This window comes from Centroberyx gerrardi, chromosome 13, assembly GCF_048128805.1.
Source record: "Centroberyx gerrardi isolate f3 chromosome 13, fCenGer3.hap1.cur.20231027, whole genome shotgun sequence".
Classification (NCBI taxonomy): domain Eukaryota; kingdom Metazoa; phylum Chordata; class Actinopteri; order Beryciformes; family Berycidae; genus Centroberyx; species Centroberyx gerrardi.
In genome coordinates, this window is record NC_136009.1 from 19,126,265 (window position 1) to 19,144,895 (window position 18,631).

The following is an 18,631-nucleotide window of genomic DNA, read 5'->3' on the forward strand; positions in this document are numbered from 1 at the left end:
TTCACATTTTTTCCAAACTATGTCTAATAGGTTTCTTTCATAGAAAGAATCAATACATGCAAACGTATACATACAACATAGATAGACAAAGACATATATATAAAGAACCTAAACATACACATATTATCTTTACTTAGCAGCATTAAAATAGGGGAAGTATTGATAGTTTCAGTGATGCTGCTTGTTGTTTAGTCAGGGGAACAAGAAGCCACAGCTGAGAATCATCACATGCACAGGTTTTGGTCATTATTTTACAGCAACTGCAAAATATACTCCACTTTGCACAGCTTATGATACAGCTTAGTCTGCGGTTTGTTTGTCATTTGTGATTTTTTTTTCTGGGGAGTACAAAATTTACTTCTATTTGATCAAATATCAAAATAAAAGAATATTATATGGGTATGAATGAAACAAAAAAATATAGTGGGAATGTCCCTTTTATAAATAACATAGTTTTTTTCCACACCCAGTCGTATGAGACGTTGCTAATACTGATAATACCAAGGAGAACATGCTTCATATTCCTCAACAAGACACAAGTGCTGACCTTTCAAATTCATTTACAGCTCTCTGACCACCTTAGACTTAGTGGAGAGTTTTTTGTCTTTGGTCATAACTCTCTATGCTGTTCAAACCATTGTTACTCTTTACAAAAAGCTTCCAGTTTTCTTTCAGGAGTTTAATGATACACCAGCATTGCAGGAGGAAATGTGCAGGCTGTGTATATTCTTATTTTGCCAATATTCAGTTGATGTGGCTCATGTCTTCTCTCAGTTAAAATTAGTTATTTAAAGCAGAGATTAACTTGCTAGCTTAAGAGTTTGAGAATATGTAAACGCATTACAGTGTAACAACTACATTCACTCAGGTGCAAGTGCATTCTTACCCAAACATCTGTAACAAATTAACACTCTAAAACAAATACTCATTCACACAATGATAATGTTAGTTACCAGATATAAACATACATACTAATAATGTTGAGGAGGAGAATGCATGCTGTTGAGTGTTTGAAAAATGCAAATTGCTCATAAATGTTGTCGTTTTTTTCTTGGCAAAACAAATTTGTTATGGAATAACTGATCACTGAATTCATTGTATGCCCCATAGACTTGAAAGCATTGACAGTGCTGTGCTATTCTCAACAAAATTAACTACTTGGAACACACAGAGAAATTCACCAATATGGTGCTTGTCAATTGGACACAATTAGCTGACAGTTCTCCTTTCCTACGTCAGGACATGAAACCCATTTCTGTCCCTGCAAGTCCCGACTCGGCAACCCCATCCCACTCTTCATCCATCGTCGTCGTCGTCGTAGACAGCAACATTGTTGTCGTCGTTGTCATCATCATCACTCAGCACTGCACAGTTCATATGGATGATGCTTCCTAATATGAACATCTGCTCAAATGTTTCAGTAAATTAAGGCAGAGACTGGCTCTTTTCAGCATCACAGCATGAAACACAAGGCCATCTTGCCTGCCATTGGCTGAATCCACAGACAGGTCAGTCAGGTTTAGAGTCTCTCACGTCTACTAGGTACGTTCTTGTATTTGTTCTTCTGCCTACTGAAGTCTTGGAAGTTTTGGTGAGACAAGAGGAGAGCCAGAGGTCCCTATTTGCAGGTGTGCACATCGTAGACTCTCACACACTCCTGACAGCTGACGTAGCAGCACCAGTGGAAAATACAGTGGCACTTCTCCTTTCTCTTCTCAGTCCGGGTGTTGTGGCCCCTGCCGCAGCAGAGAAGGTCACAGCCGTCTATGCCGTGGGACGTCAGGTTGCAGGTGCGGTCGCGGGTGCCGAAGGAGCCGGTCTCGGGGTTGGGGTCACAGAAATTGGGCGAGGTCTCGTAATAAACCAGGTCGCGTTCTGTGGGGGGTTTGAAGTAGTTGTACTTGGGTCTCAGGGTCTCCACCCATCCACGGGACTCCTTGTGTTTCTCCACCACCATCTCCGATGCGCTGTCGTACTTATCCTTCATGTAGTCACCGATAACCCGGAAGTCAGGCTGAGACCACCAGCAGGTCTTGACCTCACAGCTGCCCGAGAGTCCATGGCACTTACACTTCAGGAACATGTTGTCATTGAGGGACTGAGAATAAGACAGAAACACAGTGATGAGTGAAAGAAGCCAATGTGTTAATCAAACATCATTATCAGGTAACTGCTGCTGCTAGAACAACAGCTGGCAATCAGCTAAAAGAGTCTTCAGAAAAAGAGCATAACAACTAACCGTTCTCCCCGCTTCGTTGTTGTGGCGGTTCATGGCTGAGCGTGCGTCAGGACGATTCTCCCTTGCGTCGGCAAACTCTCGGGACACCATGCTGCCAAACTCCACGTCCTCACTGCAGCCGCCCCACTTCCATCCCTCACCAGGGGGGCCCTTGTGGCGTGTGTCACATCCACAGATGGTGGCTGAACCCTCGGCGCAAGCACGGGTCACAGCGAATGCCACTCCCGCCGAGGCAATAGCATGAACAAATGCCGATTCTCGTGTAGCTGGAAAAATAAGTACATAAGCATAAGATATACATGGATGGAAAAATACTGGGAGGCAACTTCCTGCGAGAAACACCACTGCAGAATGAAATAATCATGAACTGTCATATGAGTAATCCTTTTCCTGATGCTAGTGATTATTTTCCATATTAGATTTGTAGAAAAGTTGAGTCATATATTGGCCGTAACTAAGATGGAGTATATCCATAGATGTATCTGTACAAGTCGTTGGAATGTAGGTCACCACCTGCTTATTGATACTTGCTTCTGTTCCATCTTGTATAATCGCATAGGCAAATCTTTCTCAACTCAAGCCAACAAGAATTATACAAACAGAATGGTCAAGTGGTTAACTGTGGATAGAGTCCAATGTTAGTGCTGACTAGGAGATGTGTCTAGTTCTTGGAGACCAAGGTGTACCGGTGTGTGGGTTCATCCTGCCCAGACATCAATCCTCCTGTCTCTGAATAAGGCCAGCAAGGCCCCTGTCTCTGTCTGACATAGCTGACTGATGACTCAGAGGGATCAGGAACTTCCAGAGAGATGAGAGGAAGAGACAGGCCTGACAGGCCTATAATTAAGAGACTCAATTAAGCTTTTGAAAGGTTAGGAAATGGCCTCACTCTGAAGGGACAAGTCAGAGACACAACAGGGAGATGGGTCTGTGGAGTGTCCAGATATGCAATTCCAAACACATTGTGATACACTTCAATTTGATACAAGGGGAGCTATTGTAGACATTCCATGCTTCAGCATTCCCTGCTTTAACAGGATTCATTATGACAGGGAGGTTGCCTTGAACATATGTACTTGTATGGTCTTGCACAACCACAAGAAAAGACAGAGACAGAGGGAGAAAGATAGAGCGAGAGAGTGGAAAGACCAGGGATAAACATAAAAGGAGGTCATATATGAGACAATTAGCATGCAAGGCAGCAGAGAGTTAAGTAGTGAGGGTAAAGGATAAATAGTGAAATTTGGGAATGACAGCAAAAGTGTGCTCGTGCTTATGTGTGTGTGTGTGTGTGTGTGTCTGTGTGTGTGTCTGTGTGTGTGTGCGTGCTTGCGTGTTTGTATGTGTGTGTGTAAAGAGCAAGAAAGATTGAGAGACAGAGAGAAAAGAAAGAAGGGAGGAGTATAAAGCTAGAGGGAGTATGAGCTCCTCCCTTACAGCAGGTTCCAACCAGTTTGAGGACTAAAGGGCATTAGAAACAATGATGCAAGAGAAAGGTCTACTGGCATCCTCCACCACACACTTCACAGTATGTGCACAGGGATACCAACGTCCTCAGTATATCTGAAACTCTGCGCTCCGTTGTTTTTTTTGGTCTTATTTTCTCCAGTCACTTTAAAATTTCCAAAGACCTAAGAACAGCTAAGGGGGGTTGTCTACTGCGTCAGTTTAGAACCACATAGTCACCCATTTATTATCAGGAAGCCAATATAGTGTGGGTCAGTCCCTTTATTCATTTATTCTTATTTAGCACTTCTAGCACTAGCCATGTTTGCGATACAGTCAGGTAGTTACAGTTTGGAGGGTAATAAAGATGTAAGCTAAAATGGTGTATGTAAGGTGGGAAGTCAGTCTAGAGATTGGAATTGGAATGCCAAGGATTTAGAGGCTGCTGTGGAATACAACACTGTATCATCAGCGTAGAAATGGAATTTAGAATGCTTCACAGAACTACAACTATAAAGCGTGAAGAGAAGTGGACCTACAATGGAACCCTGTGGTACGCCTTTGGAAATTGTGACCTTACGGTTGACTGACAATGATGCTGCAGAGCAAAAGGGGGCAGAGGGATGAGAATAAGAGAGAAAAAGAGGATTATCTGGGGGCAAAATGAGAAAAGGAAGGTGAATCGCTGGCAAAAGAAATATGTCCTGGCACCTTGGGGTGAATAGAGGGTCTTACCTGGAAAAAAAGACTATTTGGTAGGTGTCTAAGTTGAAAGATTGCTTGTGACAGCCCCACACTGTTAAATAGAAGTGTCTTCATACCCAAAAATTAGTGGTAACTGAGCTACACCAACTGAAGGATTTGAATCTATCACACTGTTAATGTTTACAGACTGCAAAGAGTGATTTTGATACGTATAAAAGGTAAAATGAGGCACTCAAAAAGAGCTTTGAAACGCAACTAGGTCTAGAGTCCCAATAAATTGAGGGATTTGAGACATTATACTTTATCTTATATACAATCCCAGACAAGGCACTAGTCTATGAAGTGCCAAGCGATGATGCCACTGACCATTAAGCTCTCAAACTCTTAATTACAGGGCACAAACTCTCACCATTAAGCCACAAGCCATTACTTTAATGCATTACGTTTATGCAGTTCATTTGATTTTTTTATTCTATTTTAACCCATGCAAGCGCAGTACACAGATGGTTATGAGGAAAATAGTAGTCTCCACAATCACCACACCACCACATAGTGAACCTTGTGCTGAGCCGTATGTAGTAGAGCCATTTACACTTCTCAAAAAGACAATCCAAGTTCCAATTATAATAAAACCCTGATTTTGATATCATATTATTGAGATCATCTTTGCTTTAGCGTTTTGATGTTATTCAATTTAACAAAAAGCTAAACTGTGTTTATCAAGCTGCTTGTAAAAATCTAAATTTGTATTTATCAAGCTTGGCGTTTCATATAATGTATTATGTGGTGTTTTAAGAAAATTTAGTGCTGATACACCTGTAGTTGGATTTACCTTCAATCCCCCTGCAAACACGCGAGTTGCACTGCTTTCCTTGGTTTTAAGACCCATTTATGGTATTTCAAGACACTTTCTTCCGACAATGCTCCTCCACCAAACTTTGCCAGACCCTGGCAGGGCAAGTGGTCCCTACAACCTGCTGGGGGGCTGAATCCCCTATTGTGCTGCCACTGTCACGCTGTGTTAGCCCCACAATGGCCCCAGATATTTTATATGAAATTTGCCCTGGCCAGTGATTAGTGGGGACCAAGTTAAGTCATAGCAACAGAGAACTATGCGTTGGCTGGACCCCGCTTGTCGGCAGACGGGGAAATCCCTATTCAAATGGTTTAATAAAACAATCTAAAGGGCGTGTGAATGGGGAAAAGCACTTTTTCTCCTGCTTAATCTCATGGTTGCGAAGATATTGTGCTCCGAGCAGTGCCCAGCAGGGAGTGGGGCTAAGGTCCCCCCATCAACTCCATTTACCACACCCCTTCTTTCTTTCTTGCCCAGAGTTAATGATATACCGGTGTGCTAACCTCCCTCCCCCAGCATGGAGAGACATGCATCTTATGAAAAGCAGAGACCTCTTAGCACATCCTAAATTGTTACACTTTCTCATCCTCAGGTCATGGGTCGTAACCCGCATCCCCTGACCTTTTCCCGGTTGGTTTAGATGGGGCTCCGTTTGAATGGTTTAGTTTAGCTTATAAGGTGGATTTCCTAACACACTGAATTTGGCCAGTTCAGATGTGCTGACAATTTCTGTGTGAATCTATTACATAATGAAGGTTAGCTACAACAACTGATTATAGTATGAAACTTGCAATTACTTCTACATGCTTTGCATATTACGTAATTTACCTAGATAAACCTCATTTCATTACCTCCGCGAAGGAGGTTGTGTTTTCGGTGCCGTTTGTTTGTTTGTTTGTCTTTTAGCAGGATTACGGAAAAACTACTGGCCCGATTTTCATGAAACTTCGTGGAAGGGTGTAGCATGGGCCAAGGAAGAACCCATTAAATTTTGGAGCGGATCTGGATCCGACTCACGACGAACCTTGGTGGAGGTCTGCGCTCTCCGAGTGCCCTTCTAGTTTTTAATGGTTTCAAGTAGAATAGTGACTAACTGTTCATGTCCATACCTGTATGGTTGGCGCCGCCTGTGAAATTGTGACTGTCCACTTTCTGTAAAAATGCTGCCCACACGTAATGCTATCATATGACTCATAAACTGTTGCTTGATTATGACCATATAGGTAGATCTTCTGTAAATACCAAGTGTGCCGAAACCGCTCTGGGATCGGCTCTGTGGACTAAGAACACCTGCACAGCCTTCTATTGCCTTTCATCACACGCAGATTCCAGCGGTGCATGTTTTGACACTTTGGTTAATGTAAATTAATGAGTGCTGACGCAGACATAGCCTAGGGGTAGGGCTTGTGATTTGGGGTGTGGAGAGAGAGAGAGAGACAGAGAGAGAGGCAGACCATGTGTGAGGGAGAGAGCACACGCGCGAGAGAAAGAAGGTCCATTTTGTAGGAAGGAGTTATTTAACTCTTTTATCTCTTTAGCAGTGTCTGTGCATGACAGTGTGCCCATGCATGGATGCATGTTTGTGTGTGGCCATGTCAATGAGTGTGTGTGATTAGGCATGACCATGTTTGTGTATTTGTGTTAGTATGAGAGGAGACAGGGTGGAAGAGCATTAGCATTTCCACAGGCAGAACCTGTAAACATGTTTTCCATTCAGTCTTCCATTCTGTGAGGTGTAGCCTACTATCTCAATTCACAAAACTGCCCTCTCTCCACAAATATCCATGTCTGTCATTCTTCTAGGTCTAGGCTTAATCCATGTCTGTAAAACAAGCCCCTAACCTCCTTGGTAAAGATGAGGAGGACATGGGCAGTAATGGGCTAACTGATAGGTGCTAAGCCTCTGGAGCCTATTGCTTCTAAGGCCTACTGTTCCTTTCAGTCTCTCCCCCAAAAAAGGCAGGAGGAAACCAACACACAACAGTCTGCACGGCAGACAAACAGACACCGGTGAGGACAATGGCCCTGTTGCACAGACAAACACAAGCATCAATCAAATCCAATGAAATGGAAGCCCTCTCCTACTAAGCCCTATCAAAGGCCTGTGAGCCCCAGAGTCACTCTCCTTGGCCTCTGACAAAGGCACTTAATCCAGCCACTTTGACCTCTCACATTATTAAGGGCCTCAGTGACCTTAATCCAATCAAAATGATTTACTAAAGCCCAGTAGCTGCCTCCTCTTTCCAGTCAGTGCCCCTGCAATTTAGGCCAGGGAGGGGAGGCAATGGGAGAGATGTGATGGCATTTTGCACCACAATAGGGCTTGGACTGTGAACCCCTATCGTTACCCACCTACTTGAGCTCAAGCCCCCTCTATCAATGTAACAACTGGCTCAAGAGTTTATTAAAAGCAATTGCCCTAACTAACCTCCTCTCTCCCCCATGGTAAGCATCAATCTTCTCCAAACTAGGTGACAGGTTCAGACCCCCCACCCCCACCCCTAACTTCTGTGCTCATTCTCAGTTTCGTGATTGGCGACTCAGAATCACCAAGCAGCAACAGAGAGGAAGAAAAGACAACACCAAAAAGAGTATCCTGGCATGCTGTATGAGTGAAGTTAAATTTAAAGTTAAATCACTGGATGCATCGAGATTCATTCTAGTATCTAGATATATTTTAGAAATAACACTGAAAACAACTGTGCTCAGATTGTTTCCATTTTAACCTGAATAGGCATCTGGCTTAATGATGTAGACTGAAAATACAGTGAAAATATATTAACTTAAGTAAAAAATAGAATGGGAAGTTCCATTGTAGCTTGTAGTTAATGAGCACTTTTCCAAACCACTTTTGAATGTGTATTGTTTAGGCTTTGTGAATTGTTTTTTTTAAATTGTTAAATGTATAGGGGGGATTTCTACAGCCTGAGCCCATGATTAGACAAGAATTGACATACGTCTGTAAGCCTTAATACAATCAGCATAGAATCTAAGGGGACATATCTATTTTAGAAAAATCCATCATTCAGTTAAAAGTCTTGTGTAAGGGACTTCAGAGGAATTCAACATACAGAGGAACAATCGAAGGGGATTCCCTTCTAAAGAAAACTCCAACAAGACAGAACTCACTCACCTAATTGTGTACATTATTTCATGCATACAGGCTGCTCATAGCTTATTCAGTCTCTGAAGTCTATTTGAACAAGGATTATAATGAATGATGCACCCAGGGAGTGCAGCATTTCTAATCCAAAAATAAGTCATAGAGAGTACAATTTTTTTTCATGGAATGGAGAATTCAGCAGCATAGAAAAACATCAACTTCAACTTTTTCAGTTCTGGTGTTTTTTCATATGTCTTGACTATTTTTTAAGATATTCAACAGCAGCAGCAACACCAGTTCTCAGCTTCTTTGGTGACAGTGACACACGCAGCATGCCAGCCATAACCAAGGAAATTGTTATATAGTACACTAGTCATCTTTCAATAAGTTAAGAGCAGGCATGGGAAAAAAATCTGACTGATTTCAGGTACTCAAGTTATTAGCAGCAAAGAGAAAGTGATTGTAAAGTTAGGGACTTGTGTTGCTGTTAAAAATACAGCAAATCTGTAAATCTGTCTATGTTAGAAATCACATAAGAAACGTGTTTGCTTTGTAACATTACCTTTATCTAACACTGGTCCAAAAATGGCCAGATTGTCATTGATTGTGGTGCAGTTCCAGCGCCGGCCTCTGAACTGGTGCTGGCACTCCTGGATGCCGATCTTCACCCCTTCTGCCACACTGGGCATGATTTCCACGTAGTTCCGACAGAAGCGCAGCTGTTTGGGCACCAGACCTGGGATGCTGCCACACAGGATAGGCTGGGTGCCCAACGATGAGTACTGGTGGCCCACTGCTAGTGACCTACAAGGATGGGGGAAGTCACAGTGTCAGTGTGTACTCATTAAAATTGCATCTCTGAAAGTATATGTTTATCCCTGTCTGTCTGTCTGTGTCAGAGTCTATTTATTGATTTAATATCAAGTGGGAGAATGATTTTCTCCCCGAGATACAGTATAATTTTGTGTCTGTGTATGTTTGAGTGTGTGTTTATTTGTTATATCAGATGGTACCATTAGGCATCTCTCCTTTATCCCTTCAACTACCCTTTCTGTAGACACCTGGCCTTTGTATGTATTGAAATTGCAGTCCTACTACCACAGGAGCAGGCAGGGTTACAGACTAAGATGAAAGTCCACAACGCACCTAGAGGACTTCATAGACCTTAAGTTGACAACTTGGAAAACTACACCTTGTTATTAACTGTCCACACACTTAACAGGCCCTCAGCTTAGGGTAATAAGAGTGCAAACCCTACATTGAAACTTCAGAGAGTGTATTAAGTGTAACTCTGAACCCATCCCCCTTCTCCTTTGAGGAAGGTATTCTGGGATATAACAAGTGCAAACTTGGTGGTTCACTGATTACATCTCTCTCTCTCTCTCTCTCTCTCTCTCTATCTCTCTATCTCATCTATCTATTTTCTCTATCCTCTCAATTAGGGCTGTTTATAACTTGTAACTATAGTATATAATGGAACATCCATTGTATCACTGCATGTTATGTAATTTAATGCAATTTTATGAACACTTTTGCAGTGCTGTAATTGTAAATGTATAATCCAAGGACCACTTGTCAGTCTGCCTGCCGGCAGTGCATTTGGGCTTCCACATCACGCAAAGATTTATTGCAGTGGGAAGGGGGTACATGGGTTGGATGGCTGCCTCCCATTTGATTTGGATGCTATCGTCTTTATTAGAGAAACTATCAAAACGTTGTGTCAGCATTATTAGACCTAACATAAATGAGTACCAAGTTTTAGCAACAAATTCTTTTTTTCAGTAAATGCTTGAACCATTGACCTGAACCGTTTGCCACTTAAAGAAATGTTACCAATATCAATATTTTGACAACTCGGTACTATCAGGGGACAGCCAAATTATTTAATAGCAGAGTTCCTATTATCATTGGCAAAGTCCCTGCAGAGTAGCTACAAAGTAGCTTGTTGGCAATCCAGACAAGTCTTGATTTCACATCAACTGTCTATGAAAGACCAAGCACTGACGACAGTAATCTGATGATCCTCCTGTGAGTGATAGGGGCATGAGAACAGTTGCTGTAGCTTTTGCACAAAGGCAAAGCCAAAGCAGGTGTGAGGAGGCTTGTGCTGCTCAGTTAGCTCACTATCTGTTGACCTGTTCACCGCTGTTCAAGGACTAATCACTGATCACAACAAGATTACCAAAACCCCCGACACTGACCTGAGGCTGTTTTTTTTTTTTAGACTCACGGTCCAAAAAGACATCCAGAGCCAGGTGACCCTTGGCTGACTGTTCCTGTTCAACTCTGCAAAACACGTTGACCTTGAATATCTCACTTATGTATTGCAATTTAAAAGCCAACATAGCTTCACTTAAAAAAATCATTTTGAAGATTGTATTTTAATGAAGTCCATCTGCTGTCAAGTTGTCTGTAAGCCATCGGTTGACCTGGTAAGTGAACCCATTTAGTGCTTTCCTGAGTATTTCCCCAAGCAAATGGCAGAGTTATGTGTCACACTGATTTTAACAGACTTGCTCACCTAACTTCCACAGACTAGACCGCTCTAGTTAATCATAAATGAGACATCCTGTAAGTGAACAATGGCAAGTTGAAAGTGACTCTAGAGGAAATCACATTCGTCTGCATTTTGTCTGCAACATCAGTAAACACGGACACTCCTATTACAAAGTGACCTCTCTTTGGCCCTTGTCAGTCCAAAGCCTGAGGCATCAGGCAGATCATTCACAACAGAAACCTGAGTCCACATCACAAACCGATGCAGACATTTGCCCCAATACACATAACATACAGAGCCGAAATGCAAAGAAAAGCCATGTAGGAGAAACCATCACAGGTTCAATACAAGTGTGAGTTGATTAGATATTCTGGAGAGGAGGGGAAGTGGAAACAGTGCTGCGGGACAGCATTTTTTACATACTAGTTCTATGTCAATCTAGTCTTGAGCCTCCTCTTCTTCCTTTCAGAACCACAATAAAAAACTATCATGACATTTTCATCAAATCCAGGTTTTTATTTATTTATTTATTTTTTAAGTCCAATGCTTTGAATATGCCAGAAGGTTTTTGCATTGATGAAAACACAAAATATCCCAATAATAGAAAATGATGCAGAGCAAAGGTTTGAAGTATTAGCTCTTATTGAGGCAGGAGTGACATAGGACCTACATGCCAAAAATCCTGGATTTGTCCATATGTTCAGCCAGGATCACTGGAGGTTTGAATAGAGTTGAATGAGGCCAACAGGTGCAACAATGCAACATTATTGTCACTACCAATCAATCCATACATGCTCATCTTAGTATGACTCTATATTCAGTATCAGCACTCATCACTGTTTCACCTGTTTCTATGCAGTTCTCCCAGGTTAACAAGTTAAAATAATTTCAGATCCTTATTGACCATGTCAGACCAAACCATGATGAGTCAGTGTGCCTGGATTGTTCCTCTCATGCGTGTCTCTGTGTCTGTCTCAGTGGGGCTGAGTAATCCACGCCACCTCTTCCTGTGTTAGGAAATGGCCTAAGAGAGGAGGCAGGGCATGTTTCACCTGGGATGATTTATGATTTTTTTGAAAAGCTATTGCATGAGTGTTGTTGGATACCAGCTATGACAAATCTGTAAACATACCTGAACATACCAGAATTGTATGCATCTACTGACTATTCCTGTTCTCATTGCATCCAAGTCTTGATTGGTGCAGCATAAATGAGTCTTTCTCACTCTTAAAGGAGGAATCCACTACCTCACTTCAAACTGCCCTCTTAAGAAATGTATTTTCAGTGCAAGTGAATCTACGGTGCCATCAAGAAAACAGCGGATTCACACATTTGTACCAAAGACATCCTCACTAACCTTGTCCCATGTTACAAATAAACACTTAAAACACTTACAAATAAATGCTTAAGCGAAACTTATATCACATTCAATTTTTGTCTCAGTATAGATTTTCCCCCTCTCATCTAAGTGTATCCAGCGCAGGTTTAATGCATATTTCAGCAAGCCCAAGCAGGGTACCTTAGAATTACCACTTTACTCCTGGGCCCCGGGGCCTTGGAGCCGACTTTGACATCAAGAGAGCATGTTTGGGAAAAGGAATGTGCGGCAAGCTTTCACCTCCAGGTATTTATCTTCTAAGGTGGGGTGGACTAGGGAAGAGGGAGGGGGGGTGCAGGGTGTGTGTGGGGGGGGGGGGGGCAGGAGGGGGTGCAGCCAGGCTATGTCATGGCAGGTCGAGAAGAGACAGACATGAACCTGTCTTAGTGCAGATCCATGTCCTGCACCGATCCCCAGAGACTGCCGTGATACAGAAGTTGAGTGGGATACAGCTCTGATGGCCACTCAAAGCATCTGAATTCACCAGCAAAACACCCCAAGCTGCTTTTCATAAGAGCGTATGATAGCTCTTGGAGAGCCGGCAAGTTGTTTGCAAACAGAGAGGCAATCCAAAAAGGAACCACATCATTTGAATTGAGCTGAGTTGCCACGAAACAAAAAACAGTACATCTCTGGTCTTTGGTTAGCTATTGAAATGAAAACAGAGTTCAGCATTACGTCAGGTATGCAGAGCTCAAAAGTGACTTCATCTCTGCTGCTTTGCCTGCTACAGTCAGAGATTGTTTGTATTGGTAGGAGTGATACAGCAAACCCACAGCCGCCGTTAGATTTACTTGCCACCGTTCTGCTTCTGTAGCTGCGCTCTTGCCCATATTGAATCAATGCTCCGACCCTCCCACCAAATATCAAATCATAAACACACTAAGTTCGTTGATGACTTGATGAATTTTGCCGCAGGGTTTTTGCTGTGACAAAATGGAAACCTGCCATCCGCTGTGTCATTTGTGATATCTTGGCAGCAGAAGAAAGAAATGAAAAGACAGCTCTTTGTGATATTGAAATTCAAGGCCCTTCCTTGCTTGCAAGTGACTAAGAAGTGTGAGCCAGCAGAGCTGAAACATGGCATCCACACTGGCATCCAACAACAAAAAATAAAGATCTAGTGCCAAACACGCAGTATTTGGAGCTTGATATTCATATCAGTTCATAAAACAATATTTTTTCACTTTGAATTAACACTGCAACCTGTTGAACACTAAGTTTGCTGCAAATAGAAACTGAAAACTCCCCTGTGAGTGCATTGCATAACTCTCAAAACTAGGAGTGTACTGATTATCATTTAGGTCAGTTTTTTTCCATCTCCTGGTCCAGAGGGCCCACTGTTAGATCTGGATTTCCCTCCAGCTGAGCATGTAATTAGTTTCTCATCGGTATTACCACCAGGGGACCCATTAAGGGAACCAGATTAGAGTACAGCCAATCTCGAACCAATCCCAAATACTGAAATGATTTATTTGACAATAGATATTATTTGTTCATTTATCTAATGGAGTAAAGGCAGTTTTGACTGACGTGAGTATCTGATAAATTGATGAAGCATGAATATTCCTCAATCATACGACAAGTTCTCCTCTGTCATTACCAGAGGATGTCACAGCCCGTTTATATAAATTACAAAATATGGAAATAAATAAATAAAAAATAGTTGTATTCAGTTACTATCAGTGTCACTCGCCAATTTCGTAAATGTGAAGAATAATTACTGGACAAATAATTAAGAAATGCGTTAGTGCATGCACTGCAGTGAGTTGTCTCCTGTTGTATGATAAATGAAAAATAATGCACGGAAGAAAGTTATGAATGCACCTCCTCAACCTCCTTAGCCCTCATGGGAAAAGTGATTATTTTCAGGTGTTTGATACTGAACAACGTGAGCAAAGCGAAGAAATATATGAAAGCAATGTAAATCATTGGTGGACTGTGATATCATTATGACAGGAATGCTGCTGTCTGTAATGATCTTGGTTATAAGCCTTAATATTTTGTTTATTCCAAGTGAAGAAAGAGGCACAGTCAATTCAAATGTTCAAACTTCAAATAACAAGGAAATTAATTGATTCCAATTGCAATGTTATCATTATTCCTATCGACTAGCCGCATAATCTAACAACATAATATATATGTGTATCACCAATATATTTAGCTATGAGTAGCCTATTACGATTTTCATCCCAAGCATAAACTCTATGAACAATTTCGTTCTTGTTCTGTGCCATTGGTCAGCCTTTGGCACCCCCCTCACTCAAACACACACACACACACACACACACACACACACACACACACACACACACACACCCACACACACACACACACACACACACACACACACACACACACATACATGCAAGCAAGCACACAAATTTTGCACCTGCTGCAGTCTGAATATGAAGATTGCTTTCAGTCATATTACACCATATAGAAACCAAAAGTTAGGTTCTTTAGGATAAAAAATAAAAACGGCTTAAACCGTCCATACTCTATAAAATCAGATTTTGGGGAGAATAAGTAGCCACAGAGGTTCAGGATTTGGTGTCTGCAAGTTTTCTGCTCTAGGCTTTGAAATCAAAAGCGTCATTGACTCACGTGTTGTTTTTTCTCCTTGAATTTCACTTGTCTGGCCATCAAGCCATCCTCTGCACTAACATTCATATCAAATATCCCCTCTCACAATCAGCCTGACGCTATTTCACTGTCAGCGCACGTAAAGGACAATACATAATTCTGCTGATGTCAAAAACGAAATTACAACTCGGAAAACAAATGAAGTGCTCTGTAAGAGACGGACTATCGAAATACTACACAACATTATGGAAATATGTCGCAAATGTGTCCGAGATATAATGAAAATAAAACTTACCACCAGATTGGATAACTTGCCATGACACGCGTAAGCCCACAGAGCAACAGGAAACATCCAAGGTATATCATCCTTAAAGTTTCGCAAAACATCTCCACTAGAATGCCTACATGCGCGCTCATACGCGCACAGTGCGTTTAAGTGAGGAACAAAAACCCTAATCTGCACTCACTAATATTTATTTCTGTCCCCTAAAACAGATAGACAATCTATCTTTTGCGACTAGTCGTGGCAGAACTCGGGAGCCAAATATTAAAAGTTAAAAGCTGCTTGCTTTTTAGGACCCAATCAGCAGGTATTGCCAAAGGGGGAATTCTGATGATACTGTTCCCTCTGTTCCCGACTCAGGCAGCTTGAACACAGACACTAGAATGAGCTAATTTTAAGATGTGTTTTAGTGCTCATTGAGAATTGGTCGCATTAGCATGCTGTGTGTGTGATATATAATGTTGTTTAAAGGAGAGAGGGAGGGTCCGAGGGGTTTTAAATAGACATCGGAACCCCCGTGGATTGCGTAGCTATAACAACCTGTCCGGATTTCACTCCCTGGCTTGAAACTTCTAAAATGCAGAAATAAATATGTGTGAATTGCTTGAGCCCACTATTAAGGTCTCCGATCCTTTATTTTGTCCCTGTATGCCATTATGAATGATTGTAAAATTAGATCTGGCGAGTTTTTTCTTCTGATGGATGCAACGAATTGACTTTGAATAAAGAAAGAAGAAATTAATTTTAGACTTGTAAAAAGTATGACATAAATAAATTAACCATCTATTGCATTCTAATTATTCTCTAATTAAATTGTTAGGCTGATACTAGGCTGCTATTGTACACATGTGCAATTTAAATCAAGTGCTGCAGGTCTATTTTGTCAATTTGCCAATTCATCCCACTATAGCCTATTTGTTAAAATGATGTAGTGAGATTGGAAAACGAACAAAGAGCAGGCATTTTAATCTGCCAGTTTTTGTCGTTATAAATTATATATTTACATATCCTGAGAAGTGTAGGCAGTTTATAAAGGCCCTATTTTAAGCATTAATTGACTAAGGAAATTAGGGAAAGTTTTTTTTCCACTAGTATTACCTCATGCACTGTTATAATTCTGGTGTTCCCAGAGCCTAACTGTAATGCTGCTGCACGAGAAGCTGCCAGGCTGCTTCTCATCAAGCTATTCCAACGAAAATATCCGATAGATTTGGCCGCGCCGCTGAGTTTAAATGGCAGGCTGTCTGTTTCCCTTTCTCAATGTCAAGTGGCTGTTGATAGCTGATCTAATAGGAGGTGGACCAGTCTCTCCATTTATAGGCACCGATGCTTATCTGAAGATTAAAGAAATCATTCTGTGCTAGTTGTGCAAGATCAGGGACTCACACTGAAGAGTTTCTAGATCTGCAGGTGAACAAAAAAATATAATGCCAAAAAAGTTTTTGTTGTTTGTTGTTGTTGTTGTATTTTGTTGAATTCAATTTAACGCCAATTAATGAAATCAACTGAATTGTCGCTTGATCACCTTCAATTTTTTATTTTCACTCTTTGTAGTCAGCAGGCTTTATTCCTGAGTGATGGAGATATTACATAATTATACGACATACAGTTATCAGCAGGCACGTTGTCACCTGCTCTGTTTGGAGGGATTGAATCAAACTAAATGTTTAGACCCATCAACATTTTTCGACTCCATTTATCTGAGTGGAGAACACAGTTGGACCAAAAGCAGGAAAAACAGTCGGGGGCATATTAATGAAACTGATGTTGATTCGAGGGTTTCTCTCATATTGTCCTTAAACACGCTCAGCAAAAGCATTAAATGGAAGCTATACACATCATTTCCCTCTTTAGATTGCTTAAAAAATATAGTTAATAACAGAAACCAATGTTTGTTGGGTATTAGGCTATAAATATCAAAGTAGGAACGAATTTTTTTATTTTAACTTTTCCTATTTCCATTTTGCCTTACTTGTCTTTTGGAATTCATCAATTTGGTAAAATAATCACTTGCCTTTGTTGATGAAGTGTCCGTAATGTTAAACCGAACCAGTAAAAATCTGCAACAATGTAACAGTTTCTGTTTTGAAGCGACGTAAACACAACATAACCTGAATAGGAAGAGTCTTAAAATCCAATTAAATATAATTGGTATATTTCATTGCCTTGTATAGTCTATATGGGCCTAATCACCAAATTACCAAACTTTAATAGGTATTTGGAATATTATTAACTCTGCAGTGTTTATCGTGTGGAAGGCTTTGTGTGCTAATTATACATAATTAGATCCATTGTTTCACTCATCCCCTCATTCGACTATCGTTAATTGGTCCGTCGTTCAGTGATGCATTCATCCAGTCAGTCGGCCTGTCATCGTGGTCTGATGTCTAAAAACTGTCCTTATGAGCCTAAATGAACCCTCTGGAGGAGGAAGATCACTGTCCAGAGTTACTGGCAGCATGAAGCCTAGATGTTACTGCCATCTAGTGGACGTTGCTACATACTGCTAACCCAGGAGGTGACCATCAGCTGAAAATACTGACACATAAATTGAGTCTGTTCTCACCTGAATGAATGAATGAATGAATGAATGAATGAATGGATGACTGGGTCTGAAGCATCTCAGATGCATCTCTGTTATGCAAGTTCACAAGAATGACATCATGAATGGAGATTATTGGTGTTATTTCAAAGAGGAATTTATAAATTAAAATGTGGGTCACCATTACTGTCATTTTGATGGTGATTATTATTATTAGTAGGCCTACTAGTAGTAGCAGTATTAACAACAACAACAACAACAATAATAATAATAAATAATAATTATAATAATTATAATAATTATAATGATAATAATAATAATAATTGGCGAGTCAACATTTTTTTTTTACTCTAAAGAAATGATAATTTTTATTGTTATTATTGCTGTTGTAGTATTTATTTATTTATTTCTAAGAAAGAAAGAAAGAAAGAAAATGAGAAAGAAAGAAAGAAAGAAAGAAATACTACTACTATAACAACAGCAATAATAACAATAACAATAACAATAATAATTTCTTTAGAGAGTAAAAATGTCTTCTGAATGACCAAACAGCCATGCCTAATAGCTGGAAGCCTGCAGTGTGTTGCGGCAGCTGCCTGGGCTGCAGGTGTAGAAAGGTCTGGCTTCCAGACTTTCTCAGAGAGGCAAATCTGGAAGAGAGGGGCACGAAGCGAGGGGTTAGAGCAGCTATGAACTAGGCCTTTTTTCCGATAGCTGTCAGCGCTGGCACAGAGGCAAAGTCAGCAAGGGTGTTTAATACATGAGAAAAATGTGATGTCTGTTCAGTTTACAGCTGTGTGGCAAGTGAATGTATGTATAGTACTGTGTAACTGCCAGAAAGTGACAATCGTATATTTCATTGAGCTACTTATAGAATCTGTGTAACATAAATTCAACCTGTGCACACCAGAAAATACATTCAACTCAAGGCCTTTTACGTAAGTATAGTTTCATATGAGCCAATCACACAGTGAGTATCCTTTACAAAATCAATTA

At 40.9% G+C, this 18,631-nt stretch overlaps 1 protein-coding gene across 1 annotated transcript; it reads right to left on the bottom strand.

The window, feature by feature from the left end:
* Window positions 1-1,618: 1,618 nt before the first annotated feature.
* On the bottom strand, window positions 1,619-15,321 carry wnt3a (wingless-type MMTV integration site family, member 3A). Its single transcript, XM_071926446.2, has 4 exons — window positions 15,106-15,321; window positions 8,912-9,153; window positions 2,240-2,505; window positions 1,619-2,098 (listed from the first exon to the last, which is right to left on the bottom strand). Exons 1-4 carry the CDS (start codon window positions 15,225-15,227, stop codon window positions 1,619-1,621), a joined length of 1,110 nt encoding a protein of 369 aa, XP_071782547.1. The 5' UTR covers window positions 15,228-15,321.
* Between the last annotated feature and the right edge of the window lie 3,310 nt (window positions 15,322-18,631).

Excerpts from the sequence above, each read along its gene's own strand:
- wnt3a (XM_071926446.2), bottom strand. The coding sequence starts at position 15,227 with ATGAGCGCGCATGTAGGCATTCTAGTGGAGATGTTTTGCGAAACTTTA. Across the intron at positions 2,506-8,911 it reads TGGACCAGTGTTAGATAAAG|CTACACGAGAATCGGCATTT; the intron begins GTAATGTTACAA and ends TTATTTTTCCAG. Across the intron at positions 2,099-2,239 it reads ACAACGAAGCGGGGAGAACG|TCCCTCAATGACAACATGTT; the intron begins GTTAGTTGTTAT and ends TCTTATTCTCAG.